This window comes from Equus asinus, chromosome 1 (assembly GCF_041296235.1).
Source record: "Equus asinus isolate D_3611 breed Donkey chromosome 1, EquAss-T2T_v2, whole genome shotgun sequence".
Classification (NCBI taxonomy): Eukaryota; Metazoa; Chordata; class Mammalia; order Perissodactyla; family Equidae; genus Equus; species Equus asinus.
This window is the reverse complement of record NC_091790.1, coordinates 115,141,440-115,168,210: the sequence shown is the minus strand read 5'-3', so window position 1 is coordinate 115,168,210 and position 26,771 is coordinate 115,141,440. Positions and strand designations below refer to the sequence as shown.

General features: G+C 37.0%; 2 protein-coding genes across 3 annotated transcripts in view; one reads left to right on the top strand and one right to left on the bottom strand.

Moving 5' to 3' along the window:
• The window catches only part of CD36 (CD36 molecule (CD36 blood group)), a 263,195-nt gene that overhangs the window by 133,577 nt on the left and 102,847 nt on the right, over nt 1-26,771 (bottom strand). The window lies entirely within an intron of this gene.
• Nucleotides 1-26,771, top strand: part of GNAT3 (G protein subunit alpha transducin 3) — a 64,884-nt gene that overhangs the window by 8,558 nt on the left and 29,555 nt on the right. Inside the window, exon 1 of one of the 2 annotated variants that reach the window (XM_014844653.3) lies at nt 8,620-8,868. The exons of the other annotated variant lie outside the window; for it this stretch is intronic. Within the exon in view, the coding sequence (XP_014700139.1) occupies nt 8,751-8,868 (118 nt within the window). The 5' untranslated portion in view covers nt 8,620-8,750. Of the gene's footprint in view, nt 1-8,619; nt 8,869-26,771 lie in introns of those variants that run through there. 2 annotated transcript variants of the gene reach the window in all.

Below are 26,771 nucleotides of genomic sequence, written 5' to 3'. Positions count from 1 at the left end.
CGACCCATCCAACATCAAGCCCTCAGGCAACACGTGGGCCCACATAAGCAGGGTGCCTGGAACCTCTGCAGCCCAGTGAGCCCACCTCTGTGGAGCAGGGTGTATGTGAGGAGCAGATGGAGTGTGTGGGACCACTGCAGTAGGGTGACTGGGTTTGCTTCAGTGTGTTGGGGCATACACACAGGGCAGGACCGTTTTGATGGGTGTGTGGCCCTGTAGGGGGTGGGGTGAGCAAGAGAAGAAGAAAGGAACAGAGCAGAACTACTGAACACCTAGAAAAAAATCTAAAAAATAGCAGTAAGTACATTCTTATCAATAGCTACTTTAAATGTCAGTGGACTAAATGTTCAAATCAAAAGGCGTATGGTGGCCAATTGGATAAAAAAACCAAGATCCATATATTCTGCATACAAAAGACACACTTCAGACCTAAAGACACTCATAAACTGAAAGCGAAGGGATGGAAAAAGATGCTTCGTGCAAATGACAAAGAAAAGAAAGCTGAGGTAGCAATATTTATATCAGAAAAAATAGACTTTCAAACAAAAACTGTAACAAGAGACAAAGAAAAGCACTACACAATTACAAACAGAGCAATCCAACAAGAGGATATAACACTTGTAATATCTGTGCTCCCAACACAGGAGCACCTAAATACATAAGGCAATTATTAACAGACATCAAAGGAGAAGCAGACAGTAACACAGTAATAGTAGGGGACTTTGACACTCCACTTCTATCAATGGATAGATCATCCAAACAGAAGATCAATAACAAAACATTGGCCTTAAACAACACATTAGATCAGATGGACTTAGTAGACATATATAGAACATTCCATCCAAAAACCACAGAATACACATCCTTTTCAAATGCTCATGGAGAATTCTCCAGGATAGATCACATATTAGGCCGCAAAACAAGTCTCAATAAATTTAAGAAGATTAAAATAATACCATGCACCTTTTCTGACTATAACAATATGAAACTACAATAATATGAAAGTAGAATTTAACTACAGTAAGAAAATCAGAAATCCACAAATATGTGGAGATTAAACAAAATGCTACTGAACAATGATATAGTCAAGGAAGAAATCAAAAGAGAAATCAAAAAAATACCTGGAGACAAAGGAAAATGAGAATACGACATGGTAAAATCTATGGGATACAGCAAAAGCGGTTGTAAGAGGGAAGTTTATAGCAATTCAGGGCTACCTCAACAAACAGGAAAAGTCCCAAATAAACAATCTAACAGTGCACCTAAAAGAACTGGAAAAACAAGAGCGAAGTCCAAAATCAGCAGAAGGAAGGAAATAATAAAAATCAGAGCAGAAATAAATGAAATAGAGACTAAAAAAAAAAAAAAATACAAAAAGAATCAATGAAACTAACAGCTGGTTCTTTGAAAACAAGCAAAATTTACAAACTTCTAGCTAGACTCACCAAGAAAAAAAGAGAGAAGGCTCAAATAAATAAAATCAGAAATGAAAGAGGAGAAATTATAACACACATCTCAGAAATACAAAAGAATATAAGAGAATACTATGAAAAGATATATGTCAACAAATTGCATAATCTAGAAGAAACCACTAAATTCTTAGAATCACACAATCTTCCAAAACTGAATCAAGAATAAATAGAGAACTTGAATAGCCCAATCACCAGTAAGGAAATCAAACCAGTAATCAAAAATGAAAGTCCACGACCAGACGACTTCCCTGGAGAATTCTACCAAGCATTCAAAGTAGAATTAATATCTATCCTTCTCAAACTCTTCCAAAACATTGAAGAGGAGAGGAAGCTTCCTAACTTATTCTATGAGGTTAACATTACCCTGATACCAAAACCAGATAAGGACAACACAAAAAAAGAAAATTACAGGCCAATATCACTCATGAACATTGATGCAAAAATCTTCAACAAAATACTAGCAAATCAAATACAGCAATACATTAAAATAATCATACATCATGATCAAGTAGGATTTATTCCAGGAACACAGGGATAGTTCAACATCCACAAATTAATCAATGTGATACACCACATTAACAAAATGAAGAATAAAAACCACATGATCGTCTCAATAGATGCAGAGAAAGCATTTGACAAGATACAGCATCCATTTATGATAAAAACTCTAAATAAAATGGATATAGAAGGAAAATATCTCAAAATAATAAAGGCCATATATGACAAACCCACAGTTAACATCATTCTCAATGGAGAAAAACTGAAAGCTATCCCTCTAAGAACGGGAACCAGACAAGGATGCCTATTTTCACCACTCTTACTTAACATAGTATTGGAAGTCCTAGCCAGAGCAATCAGGCAAGAAAAAGACTTAAAAGGGATCCAAATTGGAAAGAAAGAAGTGAAACTATCATTATTTGCAGATGACATGATTTTATATATAGAAAACCCTAAAGAATTCACCAAAACAATTTTAGAAATAATAAATGAATACAGTAAAGTTGCAGGATACAAAATCAACATACAAAAATCAGTTGTGTTTCTGTACACTAACCACAAATTAGCAGAAAGAGAAATTAAAAATACAATCCCATTTACAACTGCAACAAAAAGAATAAAATAACTAGGAATAAATTTAACCAAAGAGGTGAAAGATCTGTACACTGAAACTATAAAACATTGTTGAAAGAAATCGAAGAAGACAAAGAAATGGAAAGATATTCTGTGCTCTTAGATTGGAAGCATCAACATGGTTAAAATGTCCATACTTACTAAAGCAATCTACAGATTCAATGCAATCCCTATCAAAGTTCCAACACATTTCTCACAGAAACAGAACAAAGAATCCTAAGTTTATATGGAACAACAAAAGACTCCTAGCAGACAAAAGAATTCTGAGAACAAAGAACAAAGCTGGAGCTATCACACTCCCCGATTTCAAAATGTACTAAAAAGCTATGGTAAGCAAAACAGTATGGTACTGGCACAAAAACAGACACACAGATCAATGGAACAGATTTGAGAGCCCTGAAATAAACCCATGCATATATGGTCAATTAATTTATGACAAAGGAGCCAAGAATATGTAATGAGGAAAGAATAGTCTTTTCAATAAATGGTGTTGGGAGAACTGGACAGCCACAGGCAAACGAATGAAAGTAGATCATTATCATTCACAAAAATTAACTCAAAATAGATTAAAGACTTGAATGTAAGACCTGAAACCATAAAAATTTTAGAAGAAAACATAGGCACTACACTCTTCTACAACAGTCTTAGCAGCATATTTTAAAGTACCATGTCTGACCGGGCAAGGGAAACAATAGAAAAAAACAAGCAAATGGGATTACATCAAACTAAAAAGCTTCTGCACAGCAAAGGAAACCATCAACAAAATGAAAAGACAAGCTAACAATTGGGAGAAGATATTTGCAAACCATATATTAGATAAGGGGTTAATATCCAAAATAGGTAAAGAACTCATACATCTCAACAACAAAAAAACTAACAACCCAATTAAAAAATGGGCAAAAGATCTCAACAGACATTTCTCCAAAGAACATATACAGACAGCAACAGGTACATGAAAAGATGTTCAAAATCACTAACTGTCAGGGAAATCCAAATCAAAACTACAATGAGATATCACCTCACCCCGTCAGAATGGCTGTAATTAACAAGACAGGAAACAACAAGTGTTGGAGAGGACGTGGAGAGAAGGGAACACTTGTACACTGCTGGTGGGAGTGCAAACTGGCGCAGCCACTATGGAAAACAGTCTGCAGATTCTTCAAAAAGTTAAGAATAGGACTACCATATGATCCAGCTATTCCACTACTGGGTATTTATCCAAAGAACATGAAAACATAAATGTATACAGACATATGCACCCCTATGTTCATTAGAGCATTATTCACAATAGCCAAGACTTGGAAGCAACCCAGGTGCCCATCAAGGGATGAATGGATAAACAAGATGTGGTGCATATATGCACAATGGAATACTACTCAGCCACAAGAAATGATGAAATCCGGCCATTTGTGACAACATGGATGGACCTTGAGGGTGTTATGCTAAGTGAAATAAGTCAGAAGGAGAAAGTCAAATACCATATGATCTCACTCATAAGTAGAAAATAAAATCAATGACAAATAAACACATAGAGACAGAGAATGGATTGGTGGTTATCAGAGGGGATGGGGGGGCGAAAGTGGTGATTAGGCACGTCTGTGTGGTGATGGATGGTAATCAGTCTTTGACTGGGGAACACGATGTAGTCTACATAGAAATCAAAATATAATGATGTACACCTGAAATTTATATAATGTTATAAACCACTGTTACCACAATAAAAAATAATTTTTGAAAATTCTAATCTCTCATCCTCACTACCATCCCCATACTCGTTATGTCCAGTCTGCTTTTTTTTCTTAACACTTACCACCATCTGTAATTCTATATGCTTTAAACATTTATCATGTTTATTGTCTCTGTGAACCCCCCACACACTCACCGGCCAGAATTTAAACTCTTTGTGGGGAGGTGCCCGACTAATTTGTTTACTGCTGAATCTCCCATGCCTGGTACATAACAATTGCTGAATATATCAGTTGTTGAATAAACGAATTCCTGCAATTCTAGAGGTAATATTTCATACTTGGAATCATTTGGGAAGGAGAATCGTGCATTTCCAAGATGGAGAAAAGAGCTTCAATCACCATATATCTATCGATCACCCAATTATTTCAGTCAACAGGATTTTCTTCTATGTCATCCCAGTTTAGAGCCTGCAAACAGGAGAGAACCAGAGGGCGTGGTCACCAGAAAGTATCTTTCCTAGTTAATGAGGAAGGACAAACTGACCAGCCACTAATTCCTCTTAGGAATTTGGAAAGTAAAGAATCACCCAATGGATGGTAGTCGATGTGAAACATAGTGGAGAACGTACATGTTAGGCTCTTTCTTAAAGATTAGGCATATGGAAAAAAGCTGTGGAAGAGCAAGATATTCCCAGTGAAGAGTAAAAGCGTGAGTGAAAGCTAAGTCGGGAACCTAATTACAAAAGAGAGAAACACCCAGCCATAACAGAGAATGTGTTATAAGAAGTAATGGGAAATATATTTGGATGGTTGGGAGGTACTATCTAAATTATTGAGTGTCTAGTGGCAAGACTAAGATAGGAGGCATAACAAGGTGTTCTTTGTGCTTTCAACAAGAAAAGCATCATAATGAAAGTTGGGTTTGACAGGTTAGATTGGAAAAGGGCAGAAACTAGAATCAGGAGAGCTAAGGAGGAGGCGGTTGCAATAATCAGGACTGAAGTTACCGAGGAATAAGTTAAGGGAGTAAGTGGAAACTTTGTGTTAAGGAGACATATTAAAAATTATCTTAAAGAAAAGAGGATTTGGGACTGGAAGGGTCTCTTGGGAAATAATTATGACTCATCTTCTTTGTCATTTAGGATTGTGATATCTTTTATTTCCAATAACTATTCTATATAATCGTACCCTAATCTGTAAAAAAATTATGTAGAATAAGTAAGGATAGAAATCAACGCCAATGAATAAAAATACGTATTTGTATTACCTCAAGACAGAAGAGCTGTTCAGTACCGGCATCGTACACTTATTGCACCATCCGACTGTACGTGAAACTGCGTGTTGTGCCCTATTCCCCAAGATCAAAAGACTGGCCTCAGGAAGTCTCCGGAGACAGGAGCTCTCCGGAGGAAACACCACGCACAGAGCTCCCACAAGCGCACATTGGAGCACCATTAGTAAAGGAAGGATGATTTGCCTCAAACTTCATGGGAATACGCAAGGATAAAGGTCATTGCTAAGGCAGCCAGGACTCAAACCCCCCGGGGACCCAATGCCTGAAGTCAACACCTCCTGCAAGATATGGAAACAAAATAAAGACCAGTACAGTTGGCAGCCATACAGTTGACAGTTTCCAGAAGGAGCTGAGCCACTGAAGTCAGCCACGTGTCACATTCTCAGGGGAAATCCACCTTGATGACTGCAGAAGCCCAGGTAATACTGGCAAAAGGGACGCCTCCAAAAACGTAGGTTGAAATCTCAATATTAAAAGCAGGTGGGAAACAATTGCATGTCATCTCAAGCTAGATGTTGAATTATAACTGTAAAATGTCGTTACTCAAACTTTTTAAAGGCCATTGGCCCCTTCTGACGATTCCACAGAGACCCTGACCAAGAGTAGCAAGAGGAAGAATTATTCACACCATGCCATCTGGTGGCATTTCAGTGACCTTTACGGCTCGCTCTGGAGCAAGGTTTAACAGAAGAAGGGAGTGTGCTGTGTTATTTTTAAGGCTGAGAAAACAAAAGTGTAACTGTTTGGCTAACAGTTGTAATTACATATATCAACACTATTTCAGACTAAAACTGGGCTTTTTCATTGAATTTTTTGAGTCACTCTAAAATTTCTAGGGTGTTGAGATAGACCCACTCTGACAATGAACCTTGGAAAGAAACCCTGTCTATAATATCACCTCAGCAGAGCACAAGAAAAAAGACTAGGTCTCTATCAATTTATTAACAAGAAATCGTTTTTGAATATTTCCTATGGTCAGCCCTGCGCCAAATACTGTGGAAGACATCCAAGCTAATAAGATATTGTCTCCATGCCTGTGAAATTTACTATTTCATTTTCTGCACTTTCTTAGGTCCAAAAAGCTATAGTCCTAAGTGAGGCAACATGGAGCTGTGTTAATAACCACAGCTCATTAGTGAATCTGTGTCCCAGGGACCCAGGGGAGAGGGCTCTCCCCAGCCGGCCTCCCCTAAATACAGACACACCTTGAATTTTATGTCAAGACTATTTTAGTTGCTGATGAAAAAGTCACTAATCTCACAAAGCTGATGACGAAACATTCTGAGTTACACAGAAAAGTGGAAGTTCGTCATTCTATGCAGGGCAGAAAATGCACCCTTCTACTCCTGAAAGAGCTGGTCAGTTTTAGTCAGTCACCCACTTAGGAAGTCTTAGGGAAACACACACCCTTTCAAACCCACGGTATGTCCCCACCCAAAAGCTATGGGGTACACTTACTTGAATGGGAATTATACCAAAGTATCTTGTCAATTCATAACTGCTATGGGACATACAAGAATCTTGTGTATTCAGGGTACTGTGTATATTCAAGTTTGATATGAAAACAATAGGCAAACAGAGATTTATTTTAACGTCTGTGTTCTTTTGTGTTTTGGGGTGAGTGTAAATAAACCAGGCAGTGCAAATCTTGTTCCTTTGGGCAGGCCCTTTGCATTGTAAAAGCAATACCACGTGATTTGCATGAACCTTGCATGTCGACCTTTCCACGTCTTATACTGTCATAGCATGGTTTTGGAGGGTTGAAATCCAGGAAGTTTTGACTATGTTTACATATCTACAGCCTCGTATTTTATGTGCAATAGTAAACAAAGCAGGAATATGTATTTAATTTGGCAGCCTATTTCCTTGCTGTATGAATATGCAAAACCCCACCTGTTCAGACTTTGCACACAATCCCACAAGAACAGCACTGAAGTGTTGAAGGACTGAGTGTATGCCAGCATTTCCTGGTCAGGCACATTCACAAATCCCAAAATTCGTGTTGAAAGATTTGCCTGAAGCCACAGGTAGCCAACTCTGTTTATAAGGAAAATATTGATCGACCAACTCACAAGTGTTTTATGCTTCATATAAACAATAGATGTACAACATAATCTCTGTCCCCAAGCTTGCAGATCTTCAAGAAATCAAGATATCTGTGGAGGCAGTTGAAAGGCATGAAACACATTTAGATGCATTTACTCTTCGTACTTTTCAGGAAGAACCAAATTACCTACTGTTTCAAAGAAGATTGCTTTTTATTCCCTTGGCACCAAATCAATAAAAGTCCTTCCAGCACAGCAGCTGTTGCTTAATGGCCCCAAAGAGTTAATGCATTGTCTCAGGTCAACACGGTGCAGTGTCTACACTGAGTGGGCCATCAGTTAATGTTGATGGATTGACTTTCTCACAAGCAGTAAAAGCTCAATTTATAGAGATGTATCCTCTGAGACTAAAATCAATAATTTAAGAGCCTTGTGTGTTGAATTCTATGTTTGTGGCAATACCATATGTATAAATATAAGAACTACATTCATGTTTCCATTTTTTAAAAAAAAATGTTTTCTAGTTAACTGACAGATAATAGGAGATTCTCAATAATTTTGAGTCATAATCTAAGCATAGCGAGGCTATGCATTTGGATGGTTCATTATAAATATTCTGATAGTGACATTGGAGTGATTATGAAGAATTTGGAGACTCAAATATCTGAAGGTAAGATGCAAACTTGTTGATTAGTAATCATAACTTTAAATCACAGTAATAGAGATTGACTACCAGTGAGAAACATTCCATTTGAGCTGTTCATTGTAGACGATCTTTGGTGTATAGATTGTGACAAGTTTCTACGGTTTTGCATGCTATTCTTTAAGGAAGAAGAGCAGGTTTTGGAAGATGTGTCTAAAGGGGCCATCTAATTTGAAAGCAAGATGAGTTTCCTCTTTAGCTTCCAACCGTACAACCGTAGGGTGGTGTGGTTTATCCTTTGATCAGGTGACAGCTCAGAAAGCATCCCCTTAGTCAAAGCAGCATCTTAGCGAGGGAGGGAGTAGGGTGTTGGTACTTCAGCAGAGCATTGCTCCTGCATCCCACGTCCAAACCAGAGCTGTGCTCCACGTTTGAAAAACTCTGAGCAAATAAACTGACGGGTATCTGACACACAAGATGGGAAGCGGAATTAGTTCCGAGAGCAAGGAGTCTGCCAAAAGATCAAAAGAACTGGAGAAGAAGCTTCAGGAAGATGCGGAGCGAGATGCAAGAACTGTCAAGTTGCTGTTATTAGGTAACATTTATTCCCCCATTACTTTCAAAAGACTGATTTTTTTTCAGTCGTGATATATTTACTTTTCTCAACCTTTAATTTCAAGTGGAATACCATGCGAGAGATTTATTGTAAAAATGTGTTTGGAAACTTAAATAGACTTTATGTGCGCTCTATAAATACTCACTAATATCTTTTTTGTTTAGTATTTTATTATGTGTTTTCTGGTTAAACAGAGAGACAGATATTTATTAGATGATTCAATTTCTCTGTCAATAATACGAGTTACTATTATTAAAAGAAAAGTCATATACATTTCTTATTTTATTGCATCCTAATCATTTCCTGAATGTGGCTTTTTAGTAATGAAAACAATCCTTGAATTACAAGTTATAAAGATTTATGTTATTTTGTTTGAACAGAAATATGTTGAGCTGTTTGATATCAAAGTTAATGTTAGTTAATTACTTGTGCTGTTAAAATTAATTAGTCTCAACTTATTTAGAGAGTAATGATAAGGTACTTTAAATTATATTAACAATATTATTCAGGCTTCTGAAGACTGCCTGTAATATTGTCTGAATACTTGAAAAATACTTCACTTAAATCCCTTTAGGCTATTTGTATTCATTCTGGTCAAGAACTATGTCTCTGCTCTCTTTTCATTCCCGCAAAACTCAGCACAATGTTCTACCAAGACTATAAATTCAATAAATATTCAACGAATTGAAAACAATCTATATATCACACATTTTTCTAAACATAAACAATTTAACATGTAGTGGTCTCTGGAAGATAAATATGTTTTTGAAATAAAAACCTATAAAAAGAAAACAAAACAAAAACTTTAATGGCAGTTGTGTGTTCTTCCTGCTCTTAGTAATACACAAAAGGACTTCATTTTATTTCAGAATCTTCCACGCAACAAAATGCCCTCATTTTTTTTTTTTTTGATGAGGAAGATTGTTGCTGAGCTAACATCCATGCCAACCTTCCTCTATTTTGTACGTGGGTCACCACCACAGCATGGCTTGATGAGCGGTATGAGGGTCTGTGCCCAGGATCCGAGCCTGTGAACCCTGGACCTCCAAAGCAGAGCGCACGAACTTAACCACTATGCCACTGGGTTGGCCCTGTCCTCATTTTCTTAAGTGCCCCTTTACTGTGCCTAATTTGCTCTCAGAGGCAAATGTGTCTCAGAAACCAGCTGTGGGATTCCCAGCACCTGCTCCTCAAAGGGAAGGAGATGCGCTTTCCCTCTGCGCACAGGCTCTGTGGCGCACACCTGCCCACAGCACAGGCAAGTACCCACCTGGACAGAGGCAGGTGACTCAGAAAGACGTGGGCCAGCTGTTATGAAACTAGCAAACACTCTTTCCCCAACACTCCAGAGCATTCTCTGAGGCTTTGATCAAGAGCGAAAGTAATGTGGACATAGAAAAAGCAAATAAAAGGCAAGAAGGAAGGCCAAACACTCCTATAAATGCATTCTCTGTCCCTCTTGTGCTAACAACAATGGTACAGGAGAACAAAAAAGCACATTAAAAATCCCATGTTTGAATAAAATTCCAAAAGAACAGACATATTTTCAATACACCAATTATTTTTAGGTTAAAGTGGTGGGTTAGATCAAGAAGAAAGCGTTACTTTTTGTACCAGAGATATAAAACAATCATTCGTGGCACTGTTACGTCTTCTACTTTCCAAGACAATCACAATTACACAAATTCAGTCCCCAAGTTACCATATCATACGCTTGGATTTATTTGGTTCCAACAATGTGTGCACTGAACTTCTCAGTCACATCGTATTTATACAAAATAAATCAAATTCTCTTAAGCCCTTCCTATCTCAATTATATTCCAAACACTTGCGTAAGGCTTCCCTTCTGGACGCTGAGCTCTGTGCATGATGACCCGATCGTCAAGTTTAAAACAGCAAAGTCTTGTAACAACTCTGCTTTGATTCTCGTTTTTGAATTGAACTCCAAATCTCTAAACTGTAATTTTTATATTCAACTTGGCCTCGTTAAGACATAAAAGTATTCACTGGACCTAAACTAAACCTCCCCATCCAATGAAGAAATTGATTTGATTTCTCTTATCTTTGAAACAATGATTCTCATTCATTAGTGTGGTCTGAACAAGAGTTTGTATCAACAAGCACGTGTCATGTTAAACCCTAGCAATGATCAGACCCTGAGTCTAATTCTATTTTTATAAAAGTTAGAAATCAAAAAAACATTTGTGGCAGAATTCACTCTTTATGCTTATCCTCTTATTATCTGACGGATTTCTAGGTGCTAAACATAACACGACTTTCCAAATTTAACGTGTACTGTAAGTAGATGGACCATTTGGTATCATTGGACACAAGATTTCACCGAATCTGAAGAGCTGATGAAGTGCTACTTTGCAGAAAAAGGATCACCTTGCAGACATAGTCCTCCTTTTTATGCCTTTCAGACATTTAGTAAAATTACAGAAGAGATGCTCAATCTTTTTCTTTAGCAAAAAGCTGGCTTCTAAGAAATGTTGGCGATGGTTCACGTACTCCTGGGACATTTGATAACTGCCATCAAGACAATAATGTCATGTGCTTTAAAAAAAAAAAATACCCCGTAAAGATGCCATGGAAAGAGTACATTTAATAAGAAAAACAAATTCTAATGAATAAGATGTTCTTTTGCAGACTTCCTAAGTTAGTTTTTTGACGTCTTAAGTTACAAATGTTTGGTTAAACTTTCATTCCATTCAAAAGAAACGCCTGCCATCAAATTGTGGGATCAGTATGATAGTGTTTCCATGTTTCCCACATCTCCTCTTTTTATATTTATTTCAAATTTCAGTTTGAATTTATTTGTCTTACCACATTACTTTCTTTTTTTACTTTGACAAATTTCCATCACCTAAGCTGGCTCGGTTCAAAGCTTTACGGGAAGCATAGGGAAAAACTTAGCTTTGTTTGTTCTTCGTGTTGGAAACATTGCCACTCGCTCCACAGCTCTCAGGGACGATGTTGTAATCAGCTGCCGCCGGTGGTTTCCAGCCATGTCACAGATTGTTAGTCGTTGGTGCTCTTTTCCTTTAGTTCTAAAATTTTTATTCTTTATTTTTCTGTGTGCTATATTGTAAACATCACACTGTTATTTTTTTAATGGTGCCATCTGAGTTTCATTGTCTTAAAGTATTATTCTAATCATCTGACTCTTAAAAAGATGAACTTGGATGGAGCCTAAAGATAAAAGAATACCTACTTTAAATGTTTTTATTTTTATTTACTCAGCTAATCATCATTTTCAGAATTCGTAAATGGTCCCACTTACTCAACAAATGGATATTTGAAGACGTGTCTTTTTCTACTATGACAGTAGGAGAATTATAATGATTCTGACACTATCTAAAAGCTTGTTACAAAATAACCGGTCAAATAAAACTTGCACAGAATTAGCTAAATAGGTTTACCCACCTGGCAGACTGGGGAGAAGACAATTTAATAGTCGTGGAGTAGAATGTGTTTTTAACTCATTTGAGGTAAAAATTAATTTGCTAATACTTTCATCAAATGTTATGCTTTTTTCACTTCTTCTCTGAGTGAAATGAGAGATGAGAAGAGTAACCACAAAAAGATTGATTACCAAATGATGGGGCTAGCCACGTGGCCTCAGAGAAACCACGGGTGTCAGAGTGTTGTGTGAGCTGTAAAAATCCAGACGGATGTGGTTTATTCTCGTTGTGTAATAGATTCCTAAATCTGAAATAAATCAAAAGTTAATAAGGTATACAATTTTTCTTCCTTTTATGTACACCTAAAAGAAAAGAGGACATAAGACTGAGGTTAAATCAAAGTTCTTATTTTTATTCTGTTTTTAAAAAATAGGTCTTTATTTTTTAGTTTTAGAGAGAATCTCTAGATATGAGTAGAAGAGAATGCAGAGAACTGGAGATGGCCCTGATTCGCTGCCTAGATTATAAATTCATCAAGTGTAAGAAATTCTATTTTGAATTTCCATTACACCAATAGAGTCAGAGCTTATCTATGGATGTGAACAGATAAACAGATCCCCCGGAATAACTACATTAAGATTAACCAATACATTGCTTTCTGATCAACTAGTGATAAAAGAAGAATCTTGTGGAAAACATGTAGGACATATTCCTAAGCAATGTTTCCAATTTTTTATTTTGCTTTATTCATCCAAACTAAAGCCTTTCTTTCCTTCTTCTAATAATAACACATTTTTGTTTTAAAATATTATAAAATAATTTATTTTATTTTCTGTTTGTAAAAATATCCCGTCTTGGGGAGACATGAATACATTTAATACAAATGTTTAAAATTGCTTTTCAGTAAAGTGGAGAGAAAACAGGCAAAAAGTTCTTCCTGGAGAGTTTTAAATTGTCTGCAAAGTGCAATGGACTGTTTGCGCTGTAACAATTTAACAGTTCCAGAGACAAAGACAGATATTTATAATGGCCCATTTATTTATAAAGAATGTCAGAGGGCAGCATCCAATAGCTTTGCTGTTTAGTACTTTTAACACGTCCTTCTAAAGTCCCTTTTTTCCAACAGGCAAAAGCGTGTACACAAATGCTTTCCATGTGTTTGGTTGTCTTATCTCAAATAATCAGCACATCTTAAAAATAGACTCCAAGTCTCTTATGTGAAAGATGCAAACCGTTTATTGAGGCACATTCCCTAGTCTGCCAGATGATGTTACTTGTTATAATGAGATTAAAGTTCCTGTCTTGCTGAGGTGACTCTTGTCAACCGTAATTTAAAAGAACCTCTCTACTAATATCACAGAATATTTTAATATTCACTTTTTCATTCATACCCTGAATTATCAATTCAGGAACAGTACTGCACCTTTAAAGACATTTATATAAGCAACGTGAGCAGTTAACACAAAGCTGTTTGCCCCTCGGTGCTGCTAGAAAGGAAGAGGGCAGTGAAACATTGGATAGTGTAGACTCCATGATGTTTCATATAAAATGTAGCTCTAATTAAGATTTTAGGCTCCGATTCAGAATCCAGCTCCCTATTGGAGTTCCCTGCAAACACTGATGTGTAAATACATCAATGTGGAATTTGAACCAGAAGAAGTAGGATTCAAGATGAGACTGAGGGTGAGACTCATCCAGAGATAAAAAATACCCATTCAGGGGCCAGCCTCGCGGCTGGGTGGTTAAGCGCACACACTCCACTTCTGCGGCCCAGGGTTTCCCCGGTTCGGATCCTGGAGGCGGACATGGCACCACTCATCAGGCCATGCTGAGGCAGCATCCCACATGCCACAACCAGAAGGACCTACAACTAGAATATACAACTATGTACTGGGGGGCTTTGAGGAGAAGAAGGAAGAGAAATGAAAGGAGATGAGCAACAGATACTAGCTCAGGTGCCAATCTTTTAAAAAAACCAAATACCCATTCAGTTTATTAGCTCCTGATGCTTATAAAGTAGAAGGCGTGAGTTTAATTCCTGCCTCAATATTTTATGTTTAAATAGAATAAATTTGTTACTTTGAATTGTTCCTTTTTTTTAATTGTGGTAACGTTGGTTTACAACATTATATAAATTTCCAGTGTACATCATTGTATTTTGAAAAATATGCCCACCACCAGGGTCCTAACCCCAGACATTGATTTATTTGATCTAGAATCAGATGCAGGTGATATATATATATATATATTTTTTTTTTTTTTCTTTTTTGGTGAGGAAGATTAGTCCTGAGCTACCATCTGTTGCCAGTCATCCTCTTTTTGCTTGAGGAAGATTAGCCCTCAGCTAACATCTGTGCCAGTCTTCCTCTATTTTATGTGGTACACCACCACAGCATGGCTTGATGAGCAGTGTGTAGGTCTGCGCCTGGGATCCGAACCCAGAACCCCAGGCCACCGAAGCAGAGTGCGTGAACTTAACCATTATGCCACTGGGCTGGCGCTGTTTCGTTTTAGCTCTGTTTCTGATAGAATGAATCTCATATTTCTCTCCACTGCTTCTGTTATTGTTTTCAATCTACAAAAAAAATTGTATGAAATAGATATCGTTATTTTCATTATGGAGAAGAAGAAAATGAGAACTTAAGATTAATTCTGTTTCTAAGATCACAAATTAGTTTACAGGAAAACAAAGCCTCATATTTTTATCTGTGTCAGTTTTAAATTAGCATCTGCATTCGAAGCTCTATGAAACAGAGAACACATCTGCTTTGCTCTTCACTGAATTGCCCTGGCTTAGCAGGAAAGCGTGCCTCGTGCACGGAGCAAAGACAGAATCAGAATCTAAAAGGTTTCTGTGAGTCGTTCATGGTAACTAAAGCACAGACGTACATTTGGCTCGTGGAAAGAGAGCTAGAAAAGAGCCATATGTGCGATTCCATAAGGAGTTTGTTTTTTAAATCACCAGGAAGACATTGATGGGTTTTAAGAATCTAAGTGAGAATGAGAATACTTGGATTTCTTTGTCAAAGACCATCCTGGCTACACTGTGAGACAAAGATCTCATGAGGATGTTTGAGGTAGTGAGGCCAGTTAGGAAATTGTCACTACTATGCAAATATTTGATAAGATTGTAAATGAAGACAGAAATTACGAGTTTGGAAGTAAGATTTGAGGGACATTAGGAAACAAAATCCACAGACCTTGATGGCTGACTGCATGTGGGTGTTAAGTGAGAGGAATGATGATGGGCAGAATTGGGTATAGTGATTATTTTATTCATCGGTGTGTGAAACGCAAGACAAAGTTTAGGTTGGGGAAGAAATGAAAGGAGTAACAATTTGGGACATCCAAATTTGTGATATTTGTGGCACAATCAAAAGGAGATATCTATTAAATAGATAAACATATGGGTCTGGAAATTAGGAAGGATAACTTGAGTGAGAGCCATAGATCTGATATAGTCTATCCTCTGTGTTCCTTTTCATCCAGTGTGTGTGGGCTGAACATGTAATCAACAAAGGCCTTTATTCAAACCTTAATTTATATAAAACATTGTGTACATAGCTGCTCCCACAGTTATGAACACTTAGACAAATATCAGTTTATCATCTATGTTTCTATCTAAAATAGGCCTATGTGAGAAAAATCACAAAATTCTATATTTATTTTCCTCCCTTTTTAGGTTAAAAGGTATATTCGTAAGCTAAGAAAGATGACAAATTTGTTAAAATACTCCAAAATCCAAGAAGACTTACATGACGTATTCAATATTATCAGATTTTTTAAAACAAGTATAAAATTGGAAATATTCAGATGAAATTTCATTAGGAAAGAGTTCATAGCCACAACATTCTTTCCCACAAGTGAAGCATGCTGGTTTGGCTGATGAGGAATTTTACGGATTCACGATGCTTATTATTACTGTGTCGCAGAAGGAGGTACCCAAACATACCAATAGTCGTAGAAATATATCTGACACCACATGCCTACTGATGTGATACACTGAAAAAAAACAGTATTATTTATACCATATTTATGCTAAAATATTTAATTGAATCTAATCATCAAACATATACAGAATTGGACATTATGTAATAAATTGTCCTAGACCTTAGAAAAATGTCATGAAAACAAAATAGCAACAACAACAATATGACAAGGGAAATGTTCTAAATGAAAAGAGTTTAAATAGCATCATAACCAAAGAAAATGTATAAAGTTTGGTTGGATCGTGGATCCAAGAAATATAAACGGTATGAAAAGCATATTTTGGAACAATCAGACAAATATGAACATGGAGTGTATATTAGATAACATTTTGGATTAATATAAATTTTCTTAAGCCTGAAAATAGTATTGTGGTTTAGTATTGAAAAATAGCCTTATTCTTAGAAGACATATTCTGAAATATTTATGAGTGAAGTGTCTGATTGCTTTCAAAGTGTCAGCAGAACAAAGCATATCAATATATAGATGCATGTGTGTGCAAGTTTATGTCTATATAAAACCTGTATAATATACGTATAGGAAAGAAGGCAAACGCAACAAAGCGCCAATAACTGGTAACGGTGAACGTTATAAAATGCAAGTTTCTAATGTACTATTTTCTCAAACTTCTGTAGGTTTTAAGACTATTAAAATAAAAAGTTTGGGAAAAAGGAGTGAACATTAGGAGATTATTTATTTTTCTGGCAAAAGAAAGTATACAAATTTATCTGCAAATTCATCCATTTAGCTTTACAAATGAATTCTACCAAATATCTCATGAATAGATCATTTAAAAATTACGTAAGCTTTTTTTTTTAGGAAATTCTTCTCAGTGTATTAATTGACAAACTTGACAACAAATTTTGAAAAGACAATAACAGGCCAATCTCCTTTGCAAACATAGATACAAAAACCAAAGCAAAATGTTAGCAAACTGATTCCAGCAATGTATAAAATGTAAACATAAATTAATTAAATAGGGGGGGTATCCCAAGAATGGCTGGTTGAAATACTATTAGAACATTAATTAATGTTATTCACCAAATTATCAAAATAAAGGAAAAAAGCATCACGACTATGTCAGGACACGCACACACAATGTAGATAAACTTCTTTCATCCGTTCACGCCATTGTTGGTGGTGAGCGTTTAGCGTTGTTGACTACAGACAGTAACAAGGACTTAGAATGATGGATGGGAGTGACGCACTTTCCTGCCCTTGACCTTCTCCTCTTCAATGCTCTTCTCAGCGGTTTGGGTGAAGGTGGATAAGGCAGCATTTCACACGAGTAAGATTCAGGGTTTGGAAGGATATAGTAACAGATAAAGTTAAAATTCCAAGTGATCTCAACTAGCAGAAACGCTTTGCCCAAATAAGTAAGATGGAATTTAATAGATACTGTTAATTGAGGTTCAAAATCAATTATACACACGTATGTGGGAGAATCTGTTTGCTAAGTGGTGATGTGGAAAAGAGCAGAAAAAATTTAACTACTACAAGCCCAATATATGATAAAGCTACAAAGAATAAAAGAAAGCAGACAAACTAATCATGGTCCTTATTAAGAAAAGTGTTCTATGTATTTAAAAACAAGTACCAGGCCTGAGGCCAACCTAGGTTGCATTTCTATCCTGCTCCATCAGAAAATCAGTGCTGTTGATAAAAGACCTGGTATATGGCACAATTTTCAGTACCAGAGTTCCAGAAGGGCATCGGCTCTTGCATGGAGTGTGGTTCAGAGGGTAAGGGTCAAAAAACCGCGTTCCATGAGAAAGGATTAAAGGAATGGAACACATTAATACTTAAAAAGTCTTTTAGAAAAGAGAGTGCGCACGCTTCAAATAACAGAAAACGTGGAGAGCTCACTGTATGTTAGAGTGTGTCCCAGGCATTTCACATCTGTCATTTAATCTGCCAAAACGCCAAGAGGTAGATATTAATAACCCAATTTTATAAAAGAGGAAACCGACTCTCAGAGAGATTAAATCTGATCAAGACACTCCAAGTCAGAAATGTGTGCCAGTTCATATTTATTTAATTCCAAAACATGAGAATGCCTACTGCATTTTCCTGCCTTCTGTCTAGACTGTTTGAAGTGCTGTCGGGAGGGAGAGACTGATAATCTTGTTGCTCCATGAGAAAGAGGAATGGTGAGTGGAACAAAATGAAGTTGGTTCAAAAAGGGCTACTCTCGGGGCTGGCCCCGTGGCCGAGTGGTTAGGTTCGCGCGCTCCGCTGCAGGCGGCTCAGTGTTTCGTCAGTTCGAATCCTGGGCGCGGACATGGCACTGCTCATCAAACCACGCTGAGGCAGCGTCCCACATGCCACAACTAGAAGGACCCACAACTAAGAATATACAACTATGTACCTGGGGGCTTTGGGGAGAAAAAGGAAAAAAATAAAATCTTTAAAAAAAAAAAAAAAAAAAAAGGGCTACTCTCAAACTATTATATGCCAACAGTCTCCCAACAGATGACAAGCAGACACTGCAACCCAACATGTCTACGAAAGCACAGTGCTTTCATATTAATTCAAAATAAGTGAATTTAAAATAATTTATAAGTGTTGCAATCATTTTGATGTTGACATTACTAGTGCATAGTTAAAAAGAAAGCAACAGCATAGCATTCACGTGGGAGTCAGGAGACAGTTTGTTTCAAGGTACATCTGGGACTTGGGTGACTATCATAATCTCTACTGGATATATTTTTCTTGTGTGTAGAAGGAAGAAATGTGCATAGCTGGTTGCTTTCTAAAGTTTCCTCCTTCTGTACAATTATGTGATTTTTAAGACCAACTCCAAAACATCTTCTGCATAACTGTTAGTCAAAGTGTTTATTCTCTTTTTGTTTGTTTTAACAAGTTGTACCAAATAAGCAATGAAGCCTTGAGTGTGTTCAGTTGAAGTTTAGTTATAGGTGTAGATATCATGTAGCTTTAAAATCATTTTTAGTATTTGTAAATTAAAATGTGGACTAGAATCTCTAATTTATTCTTATCAAGAATGAAATAATTTGAGTGTTAAAGTATGAATTAAGCACAAATTTAAATATTTAACTACTCAAGGCATTATCTACTTCAAAGAAATAAATGCGTATCTTGTTAAAATTCCCTTGGTGCCCCTTGACCCAGATAATAACTTTAGTGATGGCCGCAGTCTTGAAGGAAAAGATTATTTGAGGACACCCACGGCCCGTGTGAACGTGCTGTTCGAGGTCTATATTTGACTCTGGAACATGATCTAATCTTACAAGAATGGAATGATTATTGTGAACTAAGACCTAGAAACATTGTGAGAATGGGCCTCAACGCTTTCTGAAATAACTTTGCAGTGGAGTTCCAAACAATAAACGAGATTTTTGGAGAGATTGCTTTTCTTCAGGAATTTTCCCGTTACTGCTGTGTTTGACTATACTGGAGCTTCGTATAGAAAGACTGAAGTCGCTAGGTAGAGCCAGGAGTAATCCAGAAACCTTTTTTAAAGGCTTCCAAGGGAAAGAAGTAATGTTTCATAATAGTTTTATAAAAATCTACATTTTTTAAAGCAGTTGATCATTCTGCTTATCTGAGACACATCCTTCATGACCAGCTGAGTTATAAAGACTCTTTATGTAATAACGTACCCACTGGCGTCAGAAATAATTTTGGAAACTTGCCATGTCGTAGTGTCATCTGTATGACTACCGGTTGGCCACATTTGTGAAGCCTGAAAGATGATTTTGAATGTACATTAACTCTCTGACATTGTCTAAAAGTCACTTTTTTTCAGATTTATGATAAAGTTTTTGTTAGTCAGTAATACAGAATGAATATAATGAAATTGGATTATGATTATTTAACAGTTTTAATGTATTCAATACCGGTTCTTAGTGGATACTGTATTCGTCCATGACGTATATGCTGATACAATTCTGAAAAATTCTTTACACTTTTTTTTCATTATTCTCAAGGTAGATAATTTATTTAAGTGAAAATTCTCTAAATTTCTTTCACTTCATGTAGAAGTCATAGATATTATAGAATTATTTAAAGAAATGCTTATTGATAGAAACAAGACATTCTTTTCTCGGTCTCAGATTTTCTCCGCAGTTTCTCTCCCCGATATTTCCACTCTGTTTGAACAAAATACAGCGCTAAATACAGCGGAGCGGACAAGTACCGGGGTTCCTATTGGGCCCGTCGGTTTTCCTCCCACTTCCCCGTCACTCAGCGATTTTCCATATAGCAAAATTGAAAAAATATATTTGAAGAAGTGAGATATTCTCCAAATCCATCACCTGGCTAGGATGATGTGCAATTTCTACCGTCCACGTCTATTGTTGGCGAGTTTAAAACAAAAACCATCAAGAGAGTTTTATAATCTTGTTGGATAACTTTCCTTTCAAAGTGACACACAGCCTGGAGCAAAATAGCTATTTTTCTAAAGCCAGCAAAGCAAGATATTGTGCAAAGCTCACTGATCTGCTCTTGCCCCTCTTGCAAACAAGCAGTGCTCAGCTTTGTAAAATAATATAGCCAGTCGTCTTCTGAAAATGGGTGAGGTGATATTTTAGTGTGATTTTTATTTTATTCTAGAATGTTTGGTGATTGGACATGGCAGCCTCCATTCAATGAGGCGCTCGTGCCCAATCTGTCACTTTGCGTTTATGTTAACAAAAGTCTGTGAAGAAAGGTTAGCAAATTGCTGAGGTTGATTTTGCGTTCATCAACTTTGTTTCAAATTTCACAGTGTGGTGTGGACCACACTAGCACAAAACCACAAAGCCAAGTGCGCTGGAGGTTTACCCAAGAGGAAGAATCCACACGTCATGACCAGGCAATACAGCATCGCTTCCCAGGGCCCCCCCACTCTGATTTCCTCAGTGTCCTACAAGGCGGGCAGCTGTTTCAGGTAACGGCAGAAATAAGATCCATTTGGGTATGCCCGAGACAAGACAAGTTTGCCGTGAAATAGAATTAAATTGCAACTGTATATGACCTTGCAAATCAGGCAGAAATGTTTCAATGTGAAAAAAAAAGATATAATACTGAGGACAAAATGTTATTTTTGGAGTGTCAGTTTTCTTCGTACTGTCCTCGGTGCAACGAATGAAGACCCCGGCCCTTGTGGTGTTTACCTTGCAGTGACGAAAGACAGACAGGAAAAATTGAAAACACCATGTGAATCGTTTGTAAGGTTGTAGAATAAGATAAGTGCTAGGAGCAAAGTGCAGTAGGCAAAGGACGATAAAGTGGGTGACAGTGGGGTTAAATATCTAAATAGGGTAGTCAGAGTCCTCTGGTTCAATATATATTTTGATGTAATTTGAATAAAATTTTGAGACTCGGGGTTACCAAAAGTCATATTACTTTTGCTTCCACAAAATCATACTAGTTTTGGTAAAACTAGGTACTTGACTGCCAAGCTGAGGGATATGTCTATGTCTATTAGTTTTCATGAATTTAGGGTTTTCCCTGGGAAATTTTAAAATTGTCTTAGTTGTGCTACTTTGAAGTAGGTCCAAAATTTGCAGGCACACGGAGACTTCAAAGATATCCTATGACCCAGTTCCTGGAACTTCCAGTAAATACCGAGCCCTCTGCTTCTGTTAAAGCTACAGAAATTAGTATAAGACTGAAAATTTACTGCTGGGCATTTTATGCCAGACCCTTGGTCACTATCATAATTTCAATATCATATTTTTAATGATAAGTGTTCATTGTAACCTGAGGAAACATCCTAAAGGACATGATTTCGTATCGATTATAAAATACTGGGTTTTCCTCAGTACTTTAGAGATTTATTGGTGATTCTATCTAAACATTTTACAAACAAATTCATATTATCAGGTTTTATCAACTCTTGGTGACTCTCTGCTTTTCTCCCGTCTGTAAAACCAGAACTTTTAAACTTCAAGAAGCCCCCTGAATTTGCTCCTTCCCCACCCCCACCCCTCACATGTCAACTCATAAATAAGTAAAAACTAAAAAGTTTGTTCTTGTACTCTATCCATACCTTACATATTGTAGTAATTTTAAGGAAATTCTTTCATCATTTTTGCTCTCGAGTCATATTCATTTTCAGTTTCTTTTCATGTGGCAGTCACCCTTACACCATTATCATTTTAAACATCCTTGTATGAATCCTCCTGAGTCCCACCGCATTTATTCTACTGCTGAGAATACAGCTATAAATATGTAATGCCCTACTTTATAAAACAGACATAGATTCAAGTTATTATGGCGTGATAGTGTTGAAGTGTTTTGATTTACGTGCTGTATTCTTCCTAATAATGACGTATAATGTTGTTGGTTTTTTAAATGTTGGTGGTTTATATTTTTTAACAAGATTATCGAGACAAAATTTATATATAATAGTTTACAAATACTTAAAGGGTCCAATTTGATGACCTCTGACAGATGTATACACCCATGAAACCATCACTATCATGGTCAAGATACTGATATTTTCATCACCTCCCCATTTTTCTCATGCCCCTTTGTGATCCACCCCTTCCTCCTCCCTCTTGTACAGGTAACCAGTGATGTGGATTCTGTCACTGTGCTGTGGTTTGTACTTTCTAGATTTTTTTTTTTAATTTTTATTTTTTTTGGATGTGCATCATATTTTGAATTCTGTATACGTTGCATCATGTTCACCACTCGAACACTAACTATAGTGCATCCCCTCACATGTGAGCCTGATCACCCCTTTTGCCCTCCCCCTCCCCCCTTCCCCAATGGTAACCACCAGTCCAATCTCCAATGCTATGTGTTTTTTTTGTCGTTTTTATCTTCTCCTTATGAGTGAGATCATATGATATTTGACTTTCTCCCTCTGACTTATTTCACTCAGCATAATACCCTCAGGGTCCATGCATGTTGTCACAAATGGCTGGATTTCATCATTTCATATGGCTGAGTAGTAGTCCATCGTGTATAAACACCACATCTTCTTTATCCATTCGTCCCTTGATGGGCACCTAGGTTGCTTCCAAGTCTTGGCTATTGTGTATAATGCCGCAATGAACATAGGGGTGCAAGTATCTTTATGCATTTGTGTTTTCAAGTTCTTTGGATAAATACCCAGCAGTGGAATAGCTGGATCATATGGTAGATCTATCCTTAATTTTCTGAGGATACTCCATACTGCTTTCCATAGTGGCTGCACCAGTTTGCACTCCCACCAGCAGTGTACAAGGGTTCCCTTCTCTTTACATCCTCTCCAACATTTGTTGTTTCCTGACTTGTTAATTATAGCCATTCTGACCAGAGTGAGGTGATACCTCATTGCAGTTTTGATTTGCATTTCCCTGATAGCTAACGATGTTGAGCATCTTTTCATATACCTGTTGGCCATCTGTATATCTTCTTTGGAGAAATCTCTGTTCAGATCTTTTGCCCATTTTCAAATTGGGTTGTTGGTTTTTTTGTTGTCAAGCTGTATGAGTTCTTTGTATATTTTGGATATTAACCCCTTATCTGATATATGGTTTGCAAATATCTTCTCCCAGTTGTTAGGTTGTCTTTTCGTTTTGTTGATGGTTTCCTTTGCAGTGCAGAAGATTTTTAGTTTGTTGTAGTCCCATTTGTTCATTTTTTCTTTTGTTTCCCTTGCCCGGTCAGACATGGGACTTGAAAATATGCTGCTCAGACCAATGTCATACAGCGTACTGCCTATGTTTTCTTCTAGAGGTCTCATGGTTTCAGGTCTTACATTCAAGTCTTTAATCCATTTTGAGTTGATTTTTGTGCACGGTGTAAGGTAATGGTCTACATTCATTCTTTTGCATAGCAATCTATAGATTCAACGCAATCCCTATCAAAGTTCCAACAGCATTTTTCACAGAAATAGAAGAAAGAATCCTAAAATTTACATGGAACAACAAAAGACCCCGAATAGCCAAAGGATTCCTGAGAAAAAAGAACAAAGCTGGAGGTATCACACTCCCTGATTTCAAATTATACTACAAACCATAGTAACCAAAACAGCATGGTACTGGCACAAAAACAGACACACAGATCAATGGAAGAAAATTGAGAGCCCAGACGTAAATCCACACGTTTATGGACAGCTAATATTCGACAAGGGAGCCAAGAGCATACCATGGAGAAAGGAGCGTCTCTTCAATAAATGGTGTTGGGAAAACTGTACTTTCTAGAATTTTATGTAAATAGAATAAATGTACTGTGGAGTATACAGAATAAATATACATACGGAATGTATAAAACAAATATACCCTTTTGTATCTTGCTTCTTTCACTGGGCATAATTATCTTGAGTTCACTGATGTTGTTGCGTGTGTCTATAGTTTGTTTCCTTTTATTGCTGGTTGCATTTTGTTGCAAAGATATGCTGCGTTTTGTTTATTTGTTTACCTGTTAATGGGCATTTGGGTGTCACTGCTTTGGGACTATTATGAGTAAAGCCGTTAGGAACATTCCTGTACAAATCCTAGAGAGGACACACATTTTCATTTCTTTGGAGTAGATACCTAGGAAGGTAATTGCTGGATTACACGATGGGTGTGTGCTTAACGTTTTAAGAGACTGCTACCTGTTTTCCAAAGTGACTGTACCATTTTCCTTCCAACCAGCAACGTCAGAGTATTTCAATTGCTCCACATCCTTGCCAATTCTTGGTATTGTGAACTTTTAAATTTTAGCCATTCTAACAGATATGTTATGCCATCTCTCTTTGGTTTAATTTGCATTTCCTTGATTACTAATGATATTGAACATTTTTTAATAAGATTATTGGTCACATATACCTTCCTTTGAGAAATATCAATTCAAATTTTTTTGTCTAATTTTATTGTTATGTCTTATTATGAACTTATCAGAATTTTTGTAAACCTAGCTACCAGTCTTTTGTTTGCTATATGTGATGTGAATATTTTCTCCTAGTCAGAGGCTTGTCATTTCATTTTCTTTTTCTTTTTTTTTTTTTTGAGGAAGATTAGCCCTGAGCTAACTACTACCAATCCTCCTCTTTATGCTGAGGAAGACTGGCTCTGAGCTCACATCCATGCCCATCTTCCTCTGCTTTATATGTGTGATGCCTGCCACAGCATGGCTTGCCAAGTGGTGCCGTGCCTGCACCTGGGATCTGAACTGGGGAACCCCAGGCCACCGAAGCAGAACGTGCAAACTTAACCGCTGCACCACTGGTCTGGCCCCAGTCATTTCATTTTCTTAATAATGTCTTTTGAAGAGCAAACATTTTTGACTTTGATTGGTCCAATTTATCAATTTTTTACTTTTTGCTTGTTTGTTTTTATGTCTTATCTCAGAAAATTTTGGCTACTGCAAGGTTACAAAGATTTTTCATCCACGTATCCCTCTCGAACTTTCATAGTTTTAGTATATATACGTATATTTATCAATCACTTCAAATTATTTCTAGTGTGTTGTCATATAAGAGTTTTTCCACATCTGGTTGCTCCCACATCATTTGTTTAACATGTGAAGGGTATCTTTATACTTTCTCCTTACAAAACGTTGCAAAATTTCTTACATCTTGGGATTTTCAGACTACCTTGCTTTATGTTGTATTTTGCACTGGAGATTGCAAAGAATTTCATGCTTATTATGTCATTGTAGTCTTCTAATAATCTTGTGAGTTAAGTATTCTCAATTTACAGATGAGGAAATTAAGGTGTTAAAGGACTTGTGAAGATATTTCACACACACACGCACACACATGGAGCCAAAACTCAAAGCCAGGTCATCACACTTTACTTCACTACTTCTCGGTTTTCATTTCCCAAGGAAATACTTCTTAATGGCAAAGGAGACTCAAGAAATATGTTCAAAAAGCCTTGAGACATAGCCTGAATGATGGTTGATTTTTTTCACTAAAAGTTCGTGTTTTATATTCTAAAATTCATGTGACTTTTGTATTCCTCTACATGATGTTTGCAGAATGGACAAGACCAAAATAAAGTTGTATGTTGTATGTCATCAATTAAACAAATGTTCCAGGTAAATGCAGCAGGTTCCCTATGATGCTACTGCTGTCCGCCCCAGGAACGTGGAATCCATCCCCAGACACTCCCGTGTCATTCTCACCCCTTGGCTCTTGAGGTTTGTTTAGTGCTATTAGCAACTTTCCTTTGTTTAAACAGAAGAGAAATGTCTGTGTACTAATGGAATAGGCTGAATGGTTCTGGAAATGAAAGATTATTGCTTAGTGGGGTTTTTCTTCTTGCTATTTAATCAAATAGGATATATCAGGAGACATTCTGGGAGAATGAAAGTGATATAGAGACTATGAAGCTGGGACCACTTTCCTTGGGTTGAAAATCCAGGAAATGTAAGCTTTCCAAATTATGTTCAGATGTGATAATAGCATTTTTTCCTGCTGGTCTATGCATTTTGCTTTAGAAGATGCTCTCCACCTGGAACCAGACCCAAACCTGGGTCTAACATCAGTATAGAAGGGTTTGATCTTCTTCTGCTATCCCGGAAGGTAGACAGCTAACACCTTCCAAGACCTGACTGAGAAATTCC